Raw genomic sequence first — 22,662 nt, forward strand, 5'->3', positions numbered from 1 at the left:
ACAGTATACGGATAAAATAATGCTTACATGTCAGCGCTGGAAGTGGACCCGCTCCAAGTTTGTCCCTTTACGCACACACTCGCACACACACGCGGGCAGAAAGAGCCCACTGGTGTCGCCTGTTCCGCGCCGAAGCCCGACATAGTTGAGTGAAAAAGAGAAGCGCCGGAGAAAGGGGGAGAAAGGGAGACGCGGAGGGGAGAGAGGGAGGACGGGAAAAAAAGCCAGAAGATGCTCACGTTTGGCGCCCCTCAATTATCCCCTCCCGTGAAGATAGGTGGCGTGCGTTTCAGGGGGCTCCTCTGTGTTCCACGGCAAAGAAAAGGAGGTGGAAAGAAAAAAATGTCATTAGAAGAGGCGTAACACGTCAGTCCCTACCCAGGTTTGTTTCCTGGAGTGGGTGTAAGGCATCAGTTGTAAACCTGCCCTAGCAGAAACAGCGGTCCCTCCCTCCTCCCAACTATTTCTAAGGCTTTATTTCTAAGGCTTTATTATCACCGGTGGAACAGGATCCGCTCACCGACGCGCTCCCGTATCATCCCTGCTCCTCTCACAACAGGACCCTCTCTGACTTATTCCCCAAAAGCAGGTAGGTGCGCTGGTGTTTCGCCCTCTTTCGCGCTCCCTCCCGCGCCGTGCAGCGGAGTTACCTGCGCAGGTGGAAGTTAGGTGCGAGTCTTTTTCTTTTTTCTCTCCCTTTTACCTCGTGATGTCAGCGCGCCGGTGCCGCTGCCTCCTGGAGCACGCCGGGGAAGAGTGCTGTTCCCAGGCGCTCCGCTCTGCTCCGCTCCGCTCTCCTCTGGAGCCACAGCGCGATGTCCGTCCCGTTATTCCTCTCGACCCCACGTCGCTTGTGTCTGTTTGTGTTTTGGCGACAACAAACAGAATAGTCAATAATGAGTATTTACGCGGATGTGGACGAGCCGAACTCCAAACGCACTGGACTCTTATCGCTTTTGTTGTTTATTACGCGCTTTTGGTGCGTCACGTTTGAACAATTATTCCCATCTGTTGTTGATCAGCGGAGTTTATTAAAAAGTTGCATTTTCCCAGGCGAGTGTTTACGGGAGTGTGAGACTTTGGAGCCCGAAGTGAAGTCTTATCTCTTTTCCCTCCGTCTCCCTTTTCTGTTTAAAAGCGCTGCTCTGCTTTTGAAATTTCCACGAAAATCTGGCTCAATTACTCCTAAGACAAAACGCACGAGATCAAATCTGATAGAATAACAAAGAATTACATTTTATATTTCGGTAAATAAAGTAAATAACGTTTGTGGAAACTTTTGGAATTAAATTAAGCTTTCCCTTTCTTCCTCAGTTTTAAAGTTCGTTTCGAAATATTTTCTTTTTTTTACCGTTCCCCCCCGCAAAACTTCCAAAACAAACAGAAATCTCTTTTGTGAAGCGCCTGGAACTATTTCTGCCACTTTTTTTTTTTTTTTGCACTGGTCTCGCGGATGCCCCATGCACGCTAACGCCGTGTGCCCTGTGCTCCCTCTCCCCTCCTCTTTTCCCCGTTAGATCTCAGGCTGAAATCAGGAGAGTCCATGCGAGCTGCCATCTGATCCCCACTCACCACCGCACTTATCAATGAAGCACGAGATGATGGCGGATGGCCCCAGGTGTAAGCGGCGAAAACAAGCCAACCCGAGACGGAAAAACGGTGAGTACGACCCCGGCCGAAGACACTTATTATATTTTTGGAGAGCTGTGGATTTTACTCTGGAGCGTTCGCTGACTTACTGGCTGGTGCGCTGTGCCTGCCCTGTGTCCCTGTACTCCCTCTTCCATTTGTCGCGAAGTGTGCGTAAAACACGGCGACTTGGTGTGTGCCGTTCCAACGCGAGTGTGTTTTGGAAGCAGAAAAGTTGCAAAGTTGGAGTTGTGTGTTTTGTTTTTTTTTGGAAACTTGTGTGCGTAAACGAAGCTGGGACACGTTACGCGCTGCTTGTCCGCCATACACGGGGACACTTTGGTCACCCAGCGCTGCCTTCCTTTCCCCCGTTTGCGTTTGTGTGTGTTTTATTTTAAAAAATTAAAATAAAAAGGCCCTTTCCACATTGACTTGTCTTATTCTAGAGCGAGTTTTCTAACGTGCGTAAACAAGTTGACATGCTCGATAAAAAAAACACAAAAAAACTGGTCATTAATTGGCGTTGCTTTTCGTTTCCCCCGCCTCGAGTCCACTTTCCCACCAGAGGCAAATCTACGGTGACATTTGCTGGCCCTGTTATTCCTGATTATACCGTGTGTTGGTATTGCGTGCGTGAACGAGGCTTGTGTGCGCTTTTACGCCGTTCCAACGAGCCATTTTATTTGCTCAGCCCCACAACACTTTTTAAATCTCTGCCCCCATAGCTTATTTATCTAGATCAGATTTCACTTATTGATCGCCTCCAATCGATAGCAGACAAGCATTTTGTTCCACACTAAATAGCACAGAGAGAGGGAGAGCATCTGGAGGTTTTCACTGTGAACTGTGCATATGTGTAAAAGGGGAGACGCTTGTAAATAATAATAGGACAAGACACGGTCCAGAGTACGGGACGGGCCACCTGTTTTAATAGGCAAAATACGGGCGTGAATTCAATGAAACAAAATGAATCTTCAAAGCTGTGATATTTTTTTTTTTCCTCCTTCTTCAAATGCTGACATCTTAGTAAACCGAGCTCCAAACATGCGGAATAGAAAGTGTGTTGTGAAAAAAGCAGTTGTGGTTTCACGATTTAGACGTTATAAGATTTAGTTGTCTATTTGGCAGATATAAAAATATTAAAATGCGTTGCTATAAATACGCAGTGTGTCAATATTTATGGCTGGGTTCACTTCTTTTTCCACAACGACACTGGGAATCAGCTTTGCATGATTCTTAAACCCTCCCTGGGGAATCGAAGGCTTTCAATTCACAATATTATTTTTACGAATTCTGCCAAATCTACATTTAAATTGTAAAAAGCGAGGGGGGAAAAAAACACCCGAAAGCTGTTGCCTAGAATGGAATACGTGTCTATATCTTTCTTTTCTTAAAACTGGATTTGACTGTGGATGTGCTGGTTGTGTAGTAGATGCCCTGCCCGGTTTTCCTTTCCTCCCCCCCGGGACCCTCTCCTCCTCTCTCAGCCTTCTGCGTTCTGTCTCTCCCCCCCCCTGTTCTGGAGCTGAGAGACCCTCCGCTGGGGGGCTGAGGAGCACCCGCCACAGCCACGAGCAGAGCACCTAACAGCTAAATGCCTCAATCCACTCTCCTTCCTTTAACTAACAAATGACATGAGCCCCCACAATCGACAATTAAAGCTTATTTTGCGTCGAAACTCGGTAGAATGCAAGCAGCGCGTTTACTTGTACTAATTTGCGTGCCACCTGTCAGGCTTTTTCCACTGAATTTCAAAACGCTGATTTAGAAACTGTATTTTTTTGGAGGGCTCCCATTTTGGCGAGTCTTTGCGATGTGTGTCAATTAGCATTAACCAGACACTAGCATTGACTCATTGATTCTCGTTGATGACTTTTTAGCTTTGGAGGTGTTCTGTGGGCTACTCAGAGGGGGAACAGTTCGTGAAAAATATCTGGTGCATCTTGCAGTTTCGAGTCGATTTGGGATTTATTTAGGAGAACTGACAAAAAGGCCGTTTGCGAGACGTTTCAGAGCACGTTTGCACTGGTGTAAACTAGAAAAAGACAGGAGATTTTGTTGTCTGCGAAGGAAATGATCACGCACAATTGCCACTTTTTGCGATCTGCTAATTGCGTCCGTTCAAATTGCGAGTGTGATTAATCCTGCAGCTCGTCCACTCCTTCCCCACGCACTTTTTTGTCTTTCTTTGCACCGTGAAAATAAAAAAAAAAGCACAAACACTCACACACACACACACACACACACACGCACATGAAACGACGTTCTCTTGCTGGGCTGGTCGCTTGGAAGACTTTGGCCCTCTCCAGGTGTTTCTTGTCACTTCCAGCTGGGATCGCACTCACACACCTGTCCTTATTTTCACAGCCGCTGCTTCGACATCAAAAAGCCCCTCTGCGCTCGGCGAGTGTGGCGGCGTCAGATAAAACACGCTAATACAGATGTTATTTTGCCTTCATGTTCCAAGTAGCGTCTCGCGTTTTGCCTGATTGCGAGCTTGGCCGCTGTGACATTTGGGTGTGGGATATGCCCGCTGTTGATTACATAATCTGCAGCAGCGTTACAGGCGGAATAGAACAGGGCCAATGTGAACAAGAGGAACAAGAGGAACAAGAGGCACTGCTGGTTCTGTTGAGCTCACTGTTTGACAAATGTTGAGAACGGTTAAGATTAAGAATAGACAAGCTTTCGTTTCTGTGCTTTGAAACTTCAGATTCGTTGTAAACTTTGTCTCATGTCGTGGGGGAAGATTTCGTCAAAGTAAAAGAGGAGCAAAAATAAGGAAGAGAGAGAGAGAGAGAGAGAGGGGCAGGAGGCAGGAGGAGGTGGTTTCGCAAGACGCTCACGGACAATTGATTGTCAGCGGTAATGCGTTTCATTTACATGTTTATACCGTCAATAGGAGCAGGGGCTGTCCGCGACGCTATTCACTGGTGCCATTCCCATACGGACGGAGACACCTTCCTTTTGTGGGGGGGACGTAACAAAGAGGGCGTCCCGGATTGTTGTTTATGAAAAAATAACGTGCGAGATGACATAGGCTGCAGGGGGCACAGTGTTCCAGATACCAGCAGATAACCAGCAGATAACTAGGGTGTGTTTTTTTGTGCGTTATTTTGCGTGTGAACAATGAAATTCCAATTACGTAGAATGGCTCGCAGGATTTCTTCCACGCGAGCTAATAAGGGAGCATATTTTGTCTTGTCACAACCGCGCATCGCACAGCACAGCGCAGGGAGGCCGCATTCTCTGAGCCGATTCTTCTTCTTCTCCTTCTTCTTCTTCTTCTCTTGCCTCTGCTCTGTCCCTCTCTCCCAGCTCCCGCACTCCCGCGCTAAATATATCCCATCTGCTCCAAGTGTGTGACTCAAGAGTACGTACAGTGAATGAATGGACTTCCGCTACAATATCATTAGGATTTCATGTGGGAAACGCATGTGTTGCCTGTGGGTCATTGAGGCTTTTTGATGGGATCAGGGTTGGTGCGTTTATGACAGTGAATATATGTGCGGCAGCAGCAGCAGCAGCAACGGCCTACTACAAATCCTCTAATGTGGGCTTTCCGTGAGATGAACTCGGTAATCTCGATCTGCTCCTGCGCTACTTGATATTGGTGTACTTTGATAGCTTAGATAAAAGTGCCCCGTAGCGCCCCCGGAGACAATATAACCCCAAATTGGAACGATGCTCCCGAGTCCGAACGCGAACCCCTGCTTCCCGTCGAAACATTTTGACACGTTTTGCGTTGATTTCGCTCTGGACTTCCTTGGTGGACCGCCCGGGCTGTGCGGAGATGTTTTTTTTTTTTTTTTTTTGCGCCTGGCGGCCAGAGAACACACACTAGCAAAGGCAGCCACGGCGGGCCCAGACCCCTTGACACCGCGCTCCTCGGAATGCCTTAGGTACGATTTCACTTTCGCTCACATCAATGCTGACCTGAATGCCTTTCATATCTGATCCGCCGTGTCTCTCCCGGTAAACATCCCCCGGGGGTAGAACAAAGAAAAAGAACCTCCTCTTCTCCTGCTCCTTCGTCTCCCTCTTAATCACAATTCAGCCCCCTTTCGCCGCCAGCACCCGGGGTCTTACGCATTTGCATTCAGCGTCAGGGAAAAAAAAAAAAAAAAAAAGCAGGGCCCGAGATGAAAAGGGGGGAGGGGGGGGGGAGTAGATACGGGTGGGTGGGTGGCAGGCGGGCGGGCGGGCGGGCTGGCTTGCCGGGTTGTGGCGTGGAGGGTGGAGGTGGTGGGGCGAAATAACTAGGGTGTTTGTGGTTGTTTATGCTCGTCCCCTAGTTACAAGCCTTTTATAGCCTCCATACTCTAGCAGGGACCTGGGCTCTCCTGACAGACAGATAGTGTTTCGACAGGGGGTGGCTGCACTATTCGTAGATACTTGGAGCAAAAAAAAAAAAAAAAGCAAAAAGGAAGTTCCGAGATAACACCCTACGAGCAGGTGTTTGCGCGAATCCGTCCATTTCCAAAGTCTTTTTTTTTGGACATTGTTAAGTTCCTTGACCCTTATGCGTGAACGGTCGCGAGATATCTTCATTGTACGGGCTTGGATGTATGCAAATCTTAAGTAAAGATGGGGCGCAGGGAGTGAAGGGAAAGAAGAGGGGAGAGAGGAGAGAGAGGGGAGGGCCAGGGGTACCTCAGCTTCTTAAATGGCATCATGTGATATAGATTCCTTTCTTCCATTCTCTCTCTTTCCTTTCTTTCTTTCTACCCCTGAACTTTTTTTTTTTCTTTTCGGTTAAGAAGACGGATTATCGGTACACCTTCCCTCCCTCCTCCCTGGCCAAGCTGCGCAGGATTTAGCCAGATTTACTTCAGCAAACACCTTTGGACACTGAGAGAAAGTAGGAGTCTGTTTGCGAAAGGGGCCTTTGTTGGGAGAGGTTCGGATAAAGCCCTACCAGGCAGCCCGCGATATTAACCCGTGCTTTGGATGGACGGAGGAGGGGGGTAGGGGGGTAAGGGGGTAAGGGGGTAGGGGAGGGGAGCGAGCGTCCATAATTGTCAACGCGGATAACTTCGAATTCTTGTGATATTTTAACTGGACATATTGGTTTCCGGGAAGGAGGGAGGGAAGGGGAGTACGAAACAAGTTCTAGAAAAAAAAAAAAAAAAACATTGAGAACTGATGCCAAGTGGGGTGTAGGGAGAGTGGAGCATGAGAGAAGCAGCAGCCAGTAGTTCTACCCCGGTGACTTCCTTGAGCTGCACACGCCAAGAAAAGATGTCGCACCCAAAACAATTCAATGACACACAGAGACGGGGCATCCAGGTTTTGTCTTGACTAAAGATGTTGTGAAATGGGCTGGTGAACAAGCTGTGATGATTCAAACTAGGGTTGCACGATTTTGGACCACAAAAAAAAAAAAAGACAAATCGCAGTTTTTGTCTCGCAAAGTATTGCAAGTGGATCAGGTTTGCGATGTACGCTTCGAAAGTTCAGAGTAAATCATGTAAACAACTCCAGGATCGTTAAAATTTGGAAGAAGACTGAACTGAAGATTGTTCGTAGAGGCCCAAACTTCAGTTACCACAAGATTCTTTGATTAAAAACATTCAGATAATAGATTAATTGTAGTTTTTGATCATTCCGTTGACTCAAAATTGCGATTTTGATTGCGACACAACCCTAATTCGAATAACGTAGAAAGAGCGTCGTCCACAGGTGACTTACAGGTCTTAGAAACCTCGTCTGACCACGTTTTAAAGCCATATTCCCGAATATTTTTCATGCTTCTCGTCTTTCTCTCCTTCCAATTTGTCTTCTGGTGCTCATCCCATTGTTTTTCCCTTTGTTTTCTACCCGTCATTCTTTGTGATTCTGACAAAAAAAAAAAAAGCAAACACAACACAAATTGAAACTTCACTGGTCCGGTAAATAATTGCATGCGTTTGGGCTTTTCATTTGCGGGCGTACACTCTTTACCCTAAGCCGCCATGTTTTATGCAAAGAGTATGAGGAAAAATGCGTTTTGAAAATATCATGCCTCATTTGAGTGTTTGTGGAGTGAGAATGCGCCGTCTTTATTCGGCCCCTCCATTCGTCTGGCCCTGCTGTTTGCACTTATTCAGTTGTTGCTTGTGATTTTCGACATTTTCCACGCGTCGACTTTTTTCCCATTCTCGCCGAGTCTTTGCGCGACAGACGACAGGTTGCTGAGCAGGTGTAAACTAACATTTCCATTTCATAATTAAATGGCAGGGGGCAAAAACAAGTTCTGAAGAAAAGAAAGTATTTGTCTAACAGTGTAGTGTTTGTGCTGGTGAACGCTCGAAGCTGATTTTCCAAATTTAAATTCCAAAATTTCGCTTTGAGTTGTTGGTTGAGGCCTGCTACGACTTGGTGGATGAGATTTGAGGTTTATCAGACGTACTTTTGCGGGTACTTTTTAAAAAACAGCTCTTATTAATCTGCAATGTTTTCGTGGAAAGCTTGTTTTACTCTTTTACTGTTCAGAGACGATTTTGGATTTGAAAATTTGGTAACACTTCATTATGACTACACCTAGAAAACAACTCATAATGAACAAATAGTTTATTACAATGATTCTAGCTTAGTAACTGCTTAATGAATAGCCTAAACAAAACTCATAATTGGTGTTTTTCAGATTCTAGAATGCGATGTTATACTCTCAGATTGATTCAATTGCCCTTTGTCTTGAAATATCCAAAAGGTAAATCCACAAATGCTTGACCTGATCATTTCTATTACTGACTAGGCCCAAGAACTCACTGAATTCCAATAAAAATCTGCGTTTTAAAACTACATTTTGACTGCTTCCATCTGTATTTAGTAATATAATCCTGTAGAATGTTTTGATGTCATTTGCAAACCAGAAATTAAGTAGTTACGAAGCTTGAATCATTGTTAATAAACTATTTGTTCACTATGAAGTAAGGCAAATTATTAAGATGTGTAACTGTACATTTGTCTTCCATTGTAGTTTGAGGCCTGCTTAGCTCGTGTGAATCGTAGTTGGGCTTTATCAGACACACTTTGTAGATTTGCTGGTGCATTTCTTAAACAATCTCTATTAATCCTCGGTCTTTTGTGTAACACGGTTGTATTACACTTCTCGCCGACATCAAAGTCACTAATATTTATCTTAGCACGGTCTGCAATGTCAAGTCAGATGTACTCATAAAGCGCTTTTGACAAACAGCATGGTTTTTTAATAGAGCTCCGTAGAAGCAAATACAGATTAAATCAAATGAACAAACATTGCACAGCTGGCAAAGGCTTTGTGTGAACCAGTGTGTGTGACTTGTCAGGGCTGTCAGCTCCAAAACCAGGGCACCGCTTTGTGACGATTCGTGGAAAAAAAAAAAAAAAAAGGGAAAAAACGAGAAAAAGTCATCATCTCGATCGCTTATTAAAATGTTTTTTTGTGAGCTTTTTCTGAGTTTGTGAGATGACACCTTACTATGTTGAAAGTGCATTTGACAGCTTCATATGTTTGTTTGTTTTTTGTATTTTCGAAATGATGTACCTGTGCTAAATGTTTATCGTAGTTTTAAATCAGTTAAGTGGCAGTTTGCGAGGAAAAGTAGAAAACAAAAAGTTGGAAAATACAGGAAGTAGCTTTATTTCCTCACAAGAAAGACATTTCTCTGTTAGTTTAAACGTAGATTTACCAAAAAAGGTGTTGTCATTTATTTGTCAGATCATAACTATTGTGCAATTTAGACAAGTTTTGGCTTTTGTTTTATGTACTATGGTTGCTAGGTAACATATCTACGTACAATATGTCATACTTGCTGCTCATGTCCAATCAGGAAGTCAAATTATAAGCAAGACTAGGCAAACGTTTGAGTAAAATCTTAAATCTAATGATGTTTTAGAGAAGAGGGTAGTCTAATCGTTCATTTGTGGTTTGATATTGTTTTCATTTTTATTTTTTTGGACATCCTGTATATCGGAAAAACACACAGCTTGATGTACGCGCGATTGCCCAGGTGGTACAGTCCCTCCGGCAAGGTCGCGGCCGTGGCATCAATCAATAACAGATCACCAGATTAAACCGCGATGGCATCTGGAAAATCTGGGTCTCTCTCCCGCCAACGCGAACGCTACCTTTAAGACGACATATAATACAACATGCTTTTTGATCAGCGAGCACTTTCTTAGATTCCTCCATTATTCACAGGCCTCTCGGGCACCTCGGCTCTCCCCGTACCCCCTTTTTATTTTTTTAACGAAGCTTTTACACTCCCTCTCTCTTCGCAAGTAAATTCAGATGTGTTATCTCGGTTTAATTGCAGCCGATTGCCAAGCGAGATTAGGACAAAATTAGGTCATTTTGCGGTTGCGCGAAAAGTACCTCCACTTCTCCCCCGGAAAGCTTTCATCTCCGCGTTGATCAAGACCCTTCTTAACAGGAGCGTGCAGGGTCGGAAAGAGGTAAAAACGGTCAAAAATGACACGGGGAAGGGTGGGGGTCTGTGTTATTCAAACGTACATTTAACCTTTGGCAACAGTGAGTCAAGGAGAGCTAAAAAGAACGCGAGCATCTCCCCTCTTTTAAATGTCACGCGGCGGACGGAGAGAAGTGGGAGAGGTGAAGTCGCGTGGTAATGGCTTTTGACTGCGCGCTCCCCCCCCTTCCTTTTCTCCGCGCACATACATACATACAGACTAGCCCCCCCCTGTATGCCTCATGTCGCGTCGCTGTCAAACGGGAATGTCAAACAAACACCTCCTCAGGTAGGGGGGGTCAAATCACACCGACAGGCCTGTCCGCTGCCTTTCTGACAGGGCAGAGGAAGAGATGGAGGAGGTCAGTCAAGTCGTAGGGAGTAGCAGTGAGTGTTCATACAGGCCATTTCATGTTTTTCGGAGGATTTTTCAAAAGAAGGATTACTAAACTAGAATTGCATTAGTTAAAATGACTTCAGTCCATACTGATTTCTCGAGAGGGTGGGAGTTCATGAAGGCGATTGCTACCACAGCTCAGCCTACGTTTACGTGATGACTGTCTGAACAGAAGACGCAAAAGTGGCGTTGCGTTTAGACGAGTGTTTTCGGAAGGTGATTTTGCATACGGTGACGTCAAAAGTGTGTGGAATTCGATTGGGTATCAGGGCAGCCATGGGGTCTTAAAAGTCTTACAAAGGTCTTAAATTTCATGTTCCTAAAGTAAGGTCTTAAATGATGTCCAAGTTTTATTTTTTCACAAAGGTCTTAAATTTCATTAGCCTTTTTTTTTTTTGTATACTCACCTGCGCTGAAGTGCAATATTAAATAGAGGGAAGGAAAAAAAAAATAACAAGGTGAATGAACGTCTAATTTGGAGTATGCGCAAACAATACTTTGGTTTCTGGCGCCTTCAGCAATGAGTAAATAATCAGTACAGTGGAGGAAGACGTTGGATGGATCATGGCTCTTAGATTCTAGATATAGTAGTTGGTTGGTCATTATTAGAATTGTATGTGATTGGGTGCAAGTGGTCTTAAAAAGGTCTTAACTCTTTCCCCCATGAAGACTACATTTGACGACCCTCCCTTTTTCCTTAATGACGTCTTTTGACACCTCCGCTGTATCACTAAAGACGTGATTTGACGACCATTACAAATGGTAAACAGAGGCTGTGATAGGTGGGGGCCACTACAACCCATACATACTAATATATGTATGGGTTGTTCCAAGTAGGCGTCCAAGGGGGAAAGAGTTAAAGGTCTTAAAGAAGTCTTACATTTGGGGTAGTCAAACCTGGGGATACCCTGGGTGGTGACACTAGGTGGTGATGTATGTGACATAAACACGTATGGGATGTGAGCAGATCTGACCAGTTTTGTGGCTTGGGCAGTGTAGATGAAAACGCTGCGACAGAGCTTATTCAACTTTTCCACTCTGGAGGGTGGTTCCAGATTTTTGCGTTTTTAAGCCCCCAAAACGCCGTCTAAAGGAAAGGCACTTCCGATAAAATATTTAATCGTTTTTACCCACAAGCGTTCTCGTGTAAACAGCCTCTTAAGATGATTTTTGAGGTTCTTACACTAGAAAAACTTAAGTTAAAACTACTTAAATTCTTGTTTTTTATGACAGGTTTAGTTAGGTTGAATCAACTTTTAAACTGATCTTAGACATTTGGTAACTTGAGGCTTTGTTTTTTCAATTCGCAGTGACACGGTTTATTGAAACAGATCTATAATGTAATATCTGCCAGAATTTTTGAATATATTACAACAAAGAAACATCAAAATAGAAACTTAACCAACACCAAACCATATCTTTTATTAAAGTTCTTTCATCCAGCTATTTACATAAAAGTGCGGTCATTTTTCTCTACTCCCATATCAATTAAACGCCACAGACCCCTTCCCTTGAATCGGCATCGCTGGCTATTTCCTGACCTACAAACCCATCGGAGAGCGGAGGGGAGGGGGGTCAGGCGGTCGCGGTCTCTGCCTCTGCCCCGTGACTGAGAGCCAGACGAGAGGTCAGCTACAGATGACCTCGAAAAACCTGGGGGCTGTTTCTTACTCACTGTATTCTCCTGAACCGATGCTGTCCTGAGTTCTGAGAAGCGCGTATGACTAGTTCACCATTCTAATAACTGCTATTTAGGTGAAAGCAAAACTATAACCTTTTGAGGAGGTCATTTTAGTCTATGGAACTTTCCCTACCGTTTAAGGACTGTTAAAAGTGCCAGTGAACTCCTGTATACTCCCACATTAGTTTTGTTATTTTTTTAATGACTCAAAATAAAAGCATGTCTAACTTTTTGCACACACCCTGCTACCTAAATTCCAGTATATTTTGCAAGTATTTTAACTTGACAGGGGAGTTATCGAAGACTTGAGCAAGCAATAAACAGCTCATTTCAAAAGTATTAATGGTCTACGAAAGTACTTCACTCCATTTTAAGGGCGCTGGACCTGATTTTTACTGTCTTCCCTGCAAAAAACAAAATCTAGTCAAGTTAAAATGAACTGAATTAAGAAAGTTTTATAATGATTTGAGTAAATTTCACTTGACGAAGTAAAATGATCTGCCTTTTTGTGCTTTAAATATGAAAGTACATCTTGCTACAGTACAACTTTCACACTTAAAATAAGGAATAAAATCGAATGTTGCTCGAATTAAGACAAACACACTTGCTCCATTTGTAGATACTTTTACTTGTCAAGTTGAATCTACGCAAATAAAGTCAAAAGTTCTTCATTTAAGTCATTTTAACTTACCTCGATATTGTTTTTAAACTTCAAAAAACAGACCTAGTTTGTTTTAAACAGTTTGCAGTGCTCCAAGATTACTTTTTTGTTAAATTGATGCATCCCAAACCAATCCTGTAGGCGCATTTCGCAATTTTTTTTTTAGAGACGAGAGCGGCGTTTACAGTCACAACAACTAGCATGCTAATTGTGCACTTCCTGCTTCTCGGAAAATAGCACACGGTTTGATTTATTTGATCTCAAGAGCTGCGTATATTCTGTAGTTGCACTTCTGTGTGTATTGAGGCAAAACATACAGTGTTCAAATACATGGGAAAAAAAAAAAAATCTTTTAAGATCCCCTTTACTTCCCATAGTCTCACAGTGTTCGTGTAGCAGCCAGCAGCCCTCCCCTGTACCCAGCCAGTCCTGTCTAATTACCTCTCCCCCACCCAAGGGAAACCGCTACCTTATCGCTCGGTCGTCTTGCTCTGGCATTCCACAGATAAATTCTCCGGCACTTTGTTATTCTTACTACTTAGGGGTATTGGAATTAGCATGGCCATCAAAGCGGACCTTGTAGTGTCTCTCTTTTTCTCACACCCCCCCTTCGCGACCTTATCTGTGGTCGCGCATTACGGTCTATGGGATGGGCCCGCGGCGGAGGTGAGGATCAAAGGGGGGGAACTATCGAGCCGTGGTAATGCGGCGCTAACTTACGCGCGCAGGTACGGGTAAAGGACGCGAAAGGATTTCACAGGTCGGCGCCAGGTAGCCGGAGATAGCGAACGTTGGCTTTGATATTTTTCGTTCATGTGTAATGGTGGATTAATGAGCCAAAAAGTGGACGTTTACTGCAAAAAGCTATATCTGGGTGAGTTATAATGACTTCAGTTAAGAACATTTGGGTTGTTTGAGTAGATTCAGCTTAGTAAAAAAAAACTACCAAAGGATTAAATGCGGTATTTTAAGTGCAAAGAGTTAGTGTAGCAAGATGTATTTTCATATTTTTTTGTTCCATTGGTAGATCGTTTTACTTGTGAAGTGAAATTGACTCAAACCATGATAAAACTTTCTTCATTTACGTCATCCTAACTTGGCCAGATTTTCATTTTTGCAGTGTTTACGATGGAGTGAGCTAGCGTCGCAACCTTTTCGCCCCCCGGTACCTGTTAAAACCTCCACTTTGCGATTTCAAATACGCCCGTTCCCCTGAAGATAATCAAGGCTCCATTCATGCCTGCACAGCCCACGTTTGCAGATGTGCGCTTTGATGGAGGGCTCACTTCCTTCCTCACTTCCTTCCTTCCTTAGCGCTGTTCGCCGTATGTTTTCCAACACGGTTTGTACCTCAACAGCGAGCAGACGCCGACTTATAAACTGGCAATCACAGTATCCCTAATGTTATTACTTTTCATAATTAGTTACAGCAACACTCATTCCACGACTGGCGGAAAGGAGTATTCCTTAGTAATTAAGGTAATGAAATATTCATTTATGCTACCTTTTCAGCACACGCACAAATGAGGCAGCCATGCTTAATGTCCGCCTCAACTCTGATTTTATTATGATGGCAGACTGGCACATGTGCAATTAGTACTCCCAGAGACACTACGGGAGAGAGAGACAGTGTATAGAGAGAGGGGTGATCGCCATGACGACCCAAAATGCCCCCTCAGTACTACTAAGTACGCGATGAGATTTCCGAGCATGTGTCCGTCAGTTTTCAGTCACACAAGTTTGACTGACAGCTCCAGATGATAAAGAAACTTGTCTAGTAACCTGATAGTTGACGGTTTGATCCCTCCTGCTGGCATTGCATATGGTTGCTGTGTTTTTGGGCAAGACACTTCACCGGTACACAGTTGCATGAATGTCTGAATGCAAGTGAGAACTGGGGTTAGTTTAAAGTCCTTTGACCGTATCGATGTAGATTTAATGTGATTTAAAGTCCATTTAAATCAATCATGACTAATTATCGCCAATTTCTTCAAGCTGGAAAATAGTAATTAACATTTCTAGGTACTAACTAGGTATTCTACGAGCTTTGATAGTACGATTTCTTCCACCTCCTCCCCCTTTCTTCACGAACCTGCCCCCCGCTGATCTCTCCTCCCCCCACCCCATCTTACCTATCCCCAACGGTGCGAAATCGTCTTGACAGAACTCGTCATCGGTTTCAATCCTCTGCTCCTCCTCTCTCTTCTTCTTCTTCTTCCTCAAACCTCACCCCAGGGTAGAGCGCGTCAAGTCGGGGCTTCAAGTCAGCCTTCAGGTGGACCTTAACCAACCAGGATCTTTAACCTGACAGGAGAGACAAGGAGAGTTCAAAAAGGCATTCAAACAAACAGATCAGCAAAAAAAGGTCGAAGAGTGAGAGGAAACAAACTACTTCAGGTGACAGGTTAAATCAGTTGATCAATCTTTGTCTTTATTGTATTTTAGAAGCAAAAAAGAGTCTATGTAAAGTCTGTCTGTTCTTCAATTTCTTCAAAAACAGTAGAAATTTTGAAACTGAAATTAAAACATTTCATTTCAGGAATTTTGTCATACTGAAACAGACACATTTTGCAACTTTTTTGTTTTGTTTCATTGTCAAGTTTGTATCTTAAAGGTATCGTGCTTGCCTGGAATGTTCCATAGTACGGCATTAAACTTATCTAACTCTATGCAAAGAAAAAAAAAAAAAAAAGTGACACGACCAGGTTAAGTTGCAGGTCAGATCTGTGCAGAGACAATCCCACAGACTATAATAATAAAGTTCTTCAAGGCAATAAAAATACTAAAATAAGAATAAATACAAGATAAAAGTTTAATACGAGCCAAGCAACAAGCGGTCAACAAACTGTCCGCCACAAAAGTCACAAAGTCTACCACTAAAACTTACATAAATTCACGTCAATTTTTAGAAAACCTATTTATGAAATGTTTTTACTTTCATATTCATTTGGTTGCTAAGTAGTCAGAGCTATTTGGAATGAGGAAGTTACATGCGAGTTACAAGGAAGTGTGGATGTGGCTTATATTTGGAAAAGAGCTGACACTCGCAAACTGTCACATATGTTCAACAGCCCATGTCTCCTCAGAAATGAAAAAGATGTTTAGCAACTTTAATCTGCATATCTGTTACATAACGACTATAAAGTTTTTAATAGTTTCGGGTGCATGTTGTGTTGCAAAATCAAAACGTATTTTACTTTGAAACTGAGGTTGAAGAAATAACATTATTCTAGTAAAATTTTGCTCCAGCAGTCACCAGAAAAGTTACGTATTACACTTTAAAAATTGCCAATATTTTGACTAAGTTTTAAATCTTAAATTGTTGTTGTTTTTTTCACTTTAGATACAAAATTGTGATGCTTATTATAGCAAGTTTATAGATTTAAAGATACGCAGAGTCACTTTTCGACTTGTATCCATAGAGAGGTTTGTAGTTTGTCTGAAATGTTACGCAATATGGCATTAAACGTATCTATCTCCATGGAGACAACCAGCTGACCGCCTCTACACTAGGCCAAGTTGCAGGTCAGATCTGTGGAGAGGGGACCCCACTCCCAGCGTGTCTGCTCGGGCAAGAAAACACACATAATTTAATAAATCCAAGCTTTAAAAAAACACTAGCATACTAACCGTGCACTTCCTGTTGCTCAGACAATAAAACGCTTTATAATTCGAAAGTAAGCAGTACACAGCAGACTTATTTTCGACCTCAGGAGCTGCTTCTAAAATTGCGTATAGGGCCTTTTAGTCCAGGCAAAGATCTCCATGGTGACAAGCAGGTATAGCGAAAAGAAAAGTTACACATTGCACCTTTAATCCTAACCGCTTTTCAATTCAGGATTCAACTTGTACTATATTATACATTTCACCTTTTCCAATGGTGTTCTTTTTGAAAACCACAGAGAGAAGGAGATAAGGATGTTGTAATGAAACTTTTAGTGAACCCTGCGCGCTCTACTTCTGTCACCCTCCTCCTCCTCCTCTTCTCTTCATCCTCCTCTTCCTCCTCTCCTCTGCAGCCTCGGAGGAGTCTGATTAGGAGGTGCCTGTGTTTTTTATTCATTCTTCTACTCAAATATTTCTGCGTAGCCTTTGAAGAGGGGGGATTTGAACCTTACAGGAAAAGCCAGAATGACATGGTCGGTAAGAAAATATTGGAATACAGTGAGTTTGTTATTTAGTTTAGAAATTAAGTCAAATAAAGTAAGATTTGAAGGTGAATAAAGTGATTTTTTTTTTGTTTGTGGTTTCAATTACACACACAAAAATATATATATTTAACTTTGATGGTTCAATCGTGATCAAGGATAAGTTGGAAGTTTTTGGAGATACAACAATATGTATGCTCGAAACTGAGGATTTGAACCTGTTACCTTCTGGTTCTTGGGCAAACGCACTATTTAAAAACCCACTATTTAGAATCTACACTATCACCCATTTTCTAGAATTTGAACCAATGAAGTCAACTAAAACTATATTATGCATTTTAACTTTTCCTGTACTAAATTAGAATTTGAACCTGTTACCTTCTGGTTTGTGGGCGATTGCTTAACCCACTACACCACCTCAGTTATGTCTGTTATAAATATCAGTATGCTTTTTTTTTTTTTCTAGAACGTGAACCAATGGCAGTCAACTAGTAGTACTATATTATGAATTTTACCTTTTCCTGTACTAAATTAGGATTTGAACCTGTGACCTTCTGGTTCATGGGCAATTTGTTAACCCACTACACCACCTCAAGTATGTCTGTCATAAATATCAGGATGCTTTTTTTTTTTCTTGGCTGTGACCCAGTGGTACGATATTATGCATTTTACTTTTTCTTGTAATAGATGCGGATTTGAACCTGTTACCTTCTGGTTTGTGGGCGATTGCTTAACCCACTACACCACCTCAACTATCTCTATTATAAATATTAGGATGCTTTTTTTTTTTCCTAAAATGTGAACCAATAGTAGTTAACTAGTACTATATTATGCATTTTACCTTTTCTTGTACTAAATGAGGATTTAAACCTGTGATGTTCTGGTTCATGGGCAAACGCTAAACCTACTACGCCACCTCAACTACCTCTATTATAAATATCAGGATGCTTTTTTTAAATTTTTTTTTTTTTTAAATTTCAGAATGTGGACCAATGGCAGTCAACTAAAACTATATATATAAACCTTTTTCTGTACTAAATGAGGATCCTGAACCTGTGACCTTCTGGTTCATGGGCAATTGCTTAACCCACTACACCACCTCAACCTAAAAATATCAGCATATTTACATAAAACACATCAAAACTACAATACACCATTCTATCCTCTTTCATGTTTTTTTTTTTTTCCACCTTTCCTTCTCCCTTCTCCTCACCTAATCATTTTGTTTGTCTCCTAACCCACCCGAACCCCCACCTAAACCCCCACCCACCTTCTCCCGCATTGTGTGGGTGCTGATGACCGCTTCCAGTGAGGTAAAAGCAGTGTGACGGTGGAGTTTGGTTAAGCCCAGAACAAAGGAGGAGATACTGGGTCGCCCCATTGTCCCGCACGGATCTGCCTTAGACACAGCGCTCAGGACTCAAAGCTCTGTTTACCTTCACTGAGATTCAAAGGAGAGGAGGCTGGGCTATAGTGTTCAGGACCTCAGAATGTTGGTGTTTCTTTATTAAAACTATTTCTTAATTAGTGTTGATGTAGCATGAAAAAAACTGGAGAAAAAAAAGTTTAAATTTAAGATAGATTCAGGCTTTGTGTGTACTTACTAAGGGGTTAGGACATAGGATTGAGGCATTATTAAACCCTGTGGAACATTCCAGGCAAAGCAATGGCATCTCCATGGAGACCAGCAGGACACCTTTAAGTTTCCTGTAAGACAAAGTTGACTCTGAAACCAAAAAAGTTACATGTATGTTTCTTAAAAAAATTCTAAAAACCAAAGTCTGAATTATTCTTAACACTGAGGCGTGAATAAGTGTTGAATTTTTGATTTTTGAACTGAATTAGGAATTGAATTTTGAATCCAAATGGAAAAAAAAAACAAAAAAAACAACAATATGTAGGTAAGTTAAAGTGACTTAAATTAAGACAATTAAGACAAAAAGTGAAAATATCTGCCAATGGAATAAGTGTGTTTTTCTTAATTCAACTGACATTCGATTTTGTTTCTTATTTTAAGTGCTTTTTTTTTTTTTTGTGCTTTTTTTTTTTTCTTAAGACGTAAGATGTATTTTCATGTTTTAAGAACAAAAAGTCTTCTTCCACTGGCAGATCATTTTACTTGTCAAGTGAAATATTACTCAAATCATCATACAACTTTTGAAATTCAAGTCATTTTAACTTGGCTAGATTTTGTTTTTTGCCGTGTGTTGCCATCATTTTAAAAAATAGGTTGATTTTGAAGGTTACATTCTTAATTTTTATCGTTTCTAATGAGATATTGGCTGGGAAAAGGTCTAAAATCTCCCATTAGAATCAAATGGTTCTTGTGTTGTTGACGTTTTTGTAGAAATTGAGTCATTCTTATTCTAGTTTTTGTACATTTTTATCAAGATTTTGTAGAGTTTGTAGAGCAAAAACGCATTTCTGAAATCCATTGTGTTTTATGAGTGATCAGAACTTTAAACTTTAACATCTCAGGCCTACCCACAAACTTATAATTTTATGGGGAAGTACTGTATATCTAGAATTTGTTGCATGCAGTTGGCAAGATCATAGTGGCTAATCTAAATAACCAAGTTCAACGTTCATTTTTGTATCTTATTTTTTTCAAAGTTTTTGTTCGTTGTTGCAAAAGAACAAAGTTGTAACAATAGAACTGGCAAACTGATTGTAGTGTGAACTTTCATAATCTGTTGAATGGTTAGCTTCCAGGTATTAAAAGCACGTTTTGTTCCAGTTTTTGAGCAGTTATTTGATCTTAAAATGTTCAAATGATAATAATTCCATAACTATAACTCAGGTTTTATTACATCTCTTGACAATTTCGCTTTTCCCAAACTTTGAATTCCCGATCCGCCTCAAACCCACGTCTCGCAAACTATTCCAAACAGCATTGTCCTTCCTGTCCGCAATATTGTTTTATCATTATTATCCTGGATGCCCTCCCCCGGTGTGGTGAGAGCTCAGGGGGGCTTCCGGAGCACTTCCTCCCCGCTCCGAGGCCCCGGCTCTGGGCTGGAGAGGAGCCGGCGTGCCCTGGCTCAGTGCGTCTGGTCCGTTACAGCTCTTGCATGCTATCTGCGCAAACTGAATGCACTGCTCGCTGGGATTAGACAGCGGGTGGGGGGGGTTTGGGTGGCGGGCGGCGGGTGGGGGAAACACTGAGGCATTCTGGGAGTTTTTCTTTCACTGTAGTACTGTATGCGAATAGAAAGACACTGCTGGATGTGTGATGTACAAGATGTCAAAAGTTCTTGCTGTGAGTTGCATAAAGCGGAATAGTTACTGTACTTCAAATACTTTTACTGCAACTATTCATCTTGTCTAATTTCCGCCTCCTTTTCTTATTTTTGTTAGCTTTAAAGCAACACTGTGTATCTTTCTGGAACTCTTGTAATATTAATGTAACATCGAAGGAAATGGAATTGAATCGAGATTGGGGATTTGAACCTGTTACCTCCTGGTTCTTGGGGCAAAGGCTTAACCCACTACACCTCAACCTTGTCTATTATAAGTATCAGAATACTAGTACTATATTATACTAGATTTTTTTGATATTTTTTTAAGATTCCACTGAAACAGAACGTTAAATTATACATAATGAGATTTCCATAGACAAGCCACTGGGAGATGGATGCCTGTTTATTTTTACATTTATTAATTTATTTTAAAACATTCAAATTGGGAAAAAATACAACCAAAATACATTCATATGTTTTACATTTTTTCTTTATTTTTTAGCTTAAAAAGTTGTGCAGTATGGCTTTAAATTGAGGTAAAACAAATAAATAAATAAAAAAGAACCCATCCCTTTTTAAGTAAACAAAATGTCTTCAGAAAACCAAAGTTAGAGCCAAACAACATCATGAAAACGTGTTACACATACGACCAAAAAAACACATCGGAGTACACTCTGACCCCACTTGGTTGTACGACGCACTTTCCGTTGACTTTACTGCTAATGCATGAAACCCATTTTAGCCTAAGAGGTACATACATTGTCTCCCCCAGCCCTTCTGTTATTAGGCCATCTCCTTTATTAAGACTTAAGTAGAAGTTTGCGCTCGTATCGAAACACCGCTATGAACAAAACAAACAGCTCCGGCGCGTTAAAAGCACGCCGCGTTTACTGCCGACGCCGCGCGCACATTAGCGTAAAAGCGAAGGAGACGCCATAAACCCGACGGAGGCGCAGTCGTCCAACCCAATGATATTTTCACGAGCGAGTATTAAGATTATGAGCCCATCCCGCTACCTTCCATCTGCGCTTACACATACACCGCCAGCGAGCGAGGATGACTTTGAGCGGGTAAAATAGTTTGCGAAGGTCGCGAGGAGATAAGACGTCGGGGAAGGGGAAGACTTCGAAACAAAGCGCGCCAATCCAGCTCCAGATCCGCCGGCAGCGAAGAGGTTAGCGCCGCGAAACAATTTGTCAACACACAAACTCCATCCCGAGTTGCGCGCGTGCAGGCTTTGCTCTATTTTCGCGAAAACAATTACAAAATTACACTAGATAAAAATTGAACGGCGGCAGTATTTATGCAATCATCATAACGAAGAAACAAAACAATTTAATGTGGAAAAATCATCATTCATCTGCATTATAATTGGTTGCCTTTCACATCTACGGGGACGGTTAATTAAAATTGTGATTAAATGCGCTCACACTGCCTAAGATGTCTTCCCCCTAAACAGGTGCTACAGAATTTAAAAGTAAAGAGAAAAAGCTAATTAGCATTGGAAATTGAGAAATTGCCTGCAAGAATCGGTCTTAATTTCACTCACTGATGAGGTAATTTATAAAAGGGGAGCGAGAGCTGAGGAGGCTGTGCGGCACTAGAGATTGCGCCGACGAACCCCCACCACCACCACCACCACCACACACACCATCGCAACAACCACAACCGCCACCCCCCATTTGCAGCCGCTTACCACCACCCCCCTTCCCAACACCGCCGCCGCCGCCAGCCCCTTCTCTCGGCGTGCAGGTGAAGCTGTTTGCAAACTACTTCAGCGGTTTAGTATTCTTACACAGTGTTGGGTTGTCATAATAAGAGCATGTTTTGGAGGGATTTTGTACTTAGAAAAAAAGAAAAAAAAAGTCTACTTTTTCTACTTTGTATTTCCAGTAGTAAAGCGGTTCGGTTTTTGACTTACAGCTACCTTTGTTAACTTCTTATTGGCGTTTTCCATGAATGCAGTGGTGTTTTTTATGTTTTGTTGTTTTGTTTTAGGGATGTAACATTAACCGAAATATCGTGATATCGTACCGTCAAAAGTCTCGCAATAATATCAAGGACCTTCGCAATATATCAAATTACAAGTTCCTTTGTTTAAATGCATGGTTTTATAGCAGCAACAGCTTCTAAACATTGTGAACTACATATCCCATGATTCATTTCAACAAACAACATGAAGAAATATGTTTTTTACTTGAATTCTTGGGATTATGATGGAAATAATTCACAGCAAAATCTTGTCAAAGTATTTTAAAAGCAAAAAAGTTACAGTTATATCAGCCTCTCCAAAATATCGTACCGTGAGATGCATATCGTGATAATATCGTATCGTGACATTTGGATATCGTTACATCCCTATTTGTTTTGTTTTTCTTCCAAATTATAGATTCAATTCCAGATGATTTGCATTTTGTAATCTCTTTTTGCATAAATTGTCAAACTGTTGTTTTCCTTGCGTAATTCTCATTGGCG

At 41.9% G+C, this 22,662-nt stretch overlaps 1 protein-coding gene across 4 annotated transcripts in view; it reads left to right on the plus strand.

Annotated features, from left to right (window-relative positions):
* Positions 1-446: 446 nt before the first annotated feature.
* Positions 447-22,662, plus strand: part of zeb2b (zinc finger E-box binding homeobox 2b) — a 133,289-nt gene continuing 111,073 nt past the window's right edge. For all 4 annotated transcript variants that reach the window (XM_020917059.2, XM_055163384.1, XM_055163378.1 and 1 more), the window contains exons 1-2: positions 447-589; positions 1,518-1,659. In XM_020917059.2, coding sequence (XP_020772718.2) covers positions 1,587-1,659 — 73 coding nt within the window. In that variant the 5' untranslated portion in view covers positions 447-589; positions 1,518-1,586. The remainder of the gene's footprint in view (positions 590-1,517; positions 1,660-22,662) is intronic.

The sequence above is a fragment of the Boleophthalmus pectinirostris genome, unplaced genomic scaffold (genome assembly GCF_026225935.1).
Source record: "Boleophthalmus pectinirostris isolate CB_2022bp ecotype Guang Dong unplaced genomic scaffold, ASM2622593v1 HiC_scaffold_11, whole genome shotgun sequence".
NCBI lineage: Eukaryota > Metazoa > Chordata > Actinopteri > Gobiiformes > Gobiidae > Boleophthalmus > Boleophthalmus pectinirostris.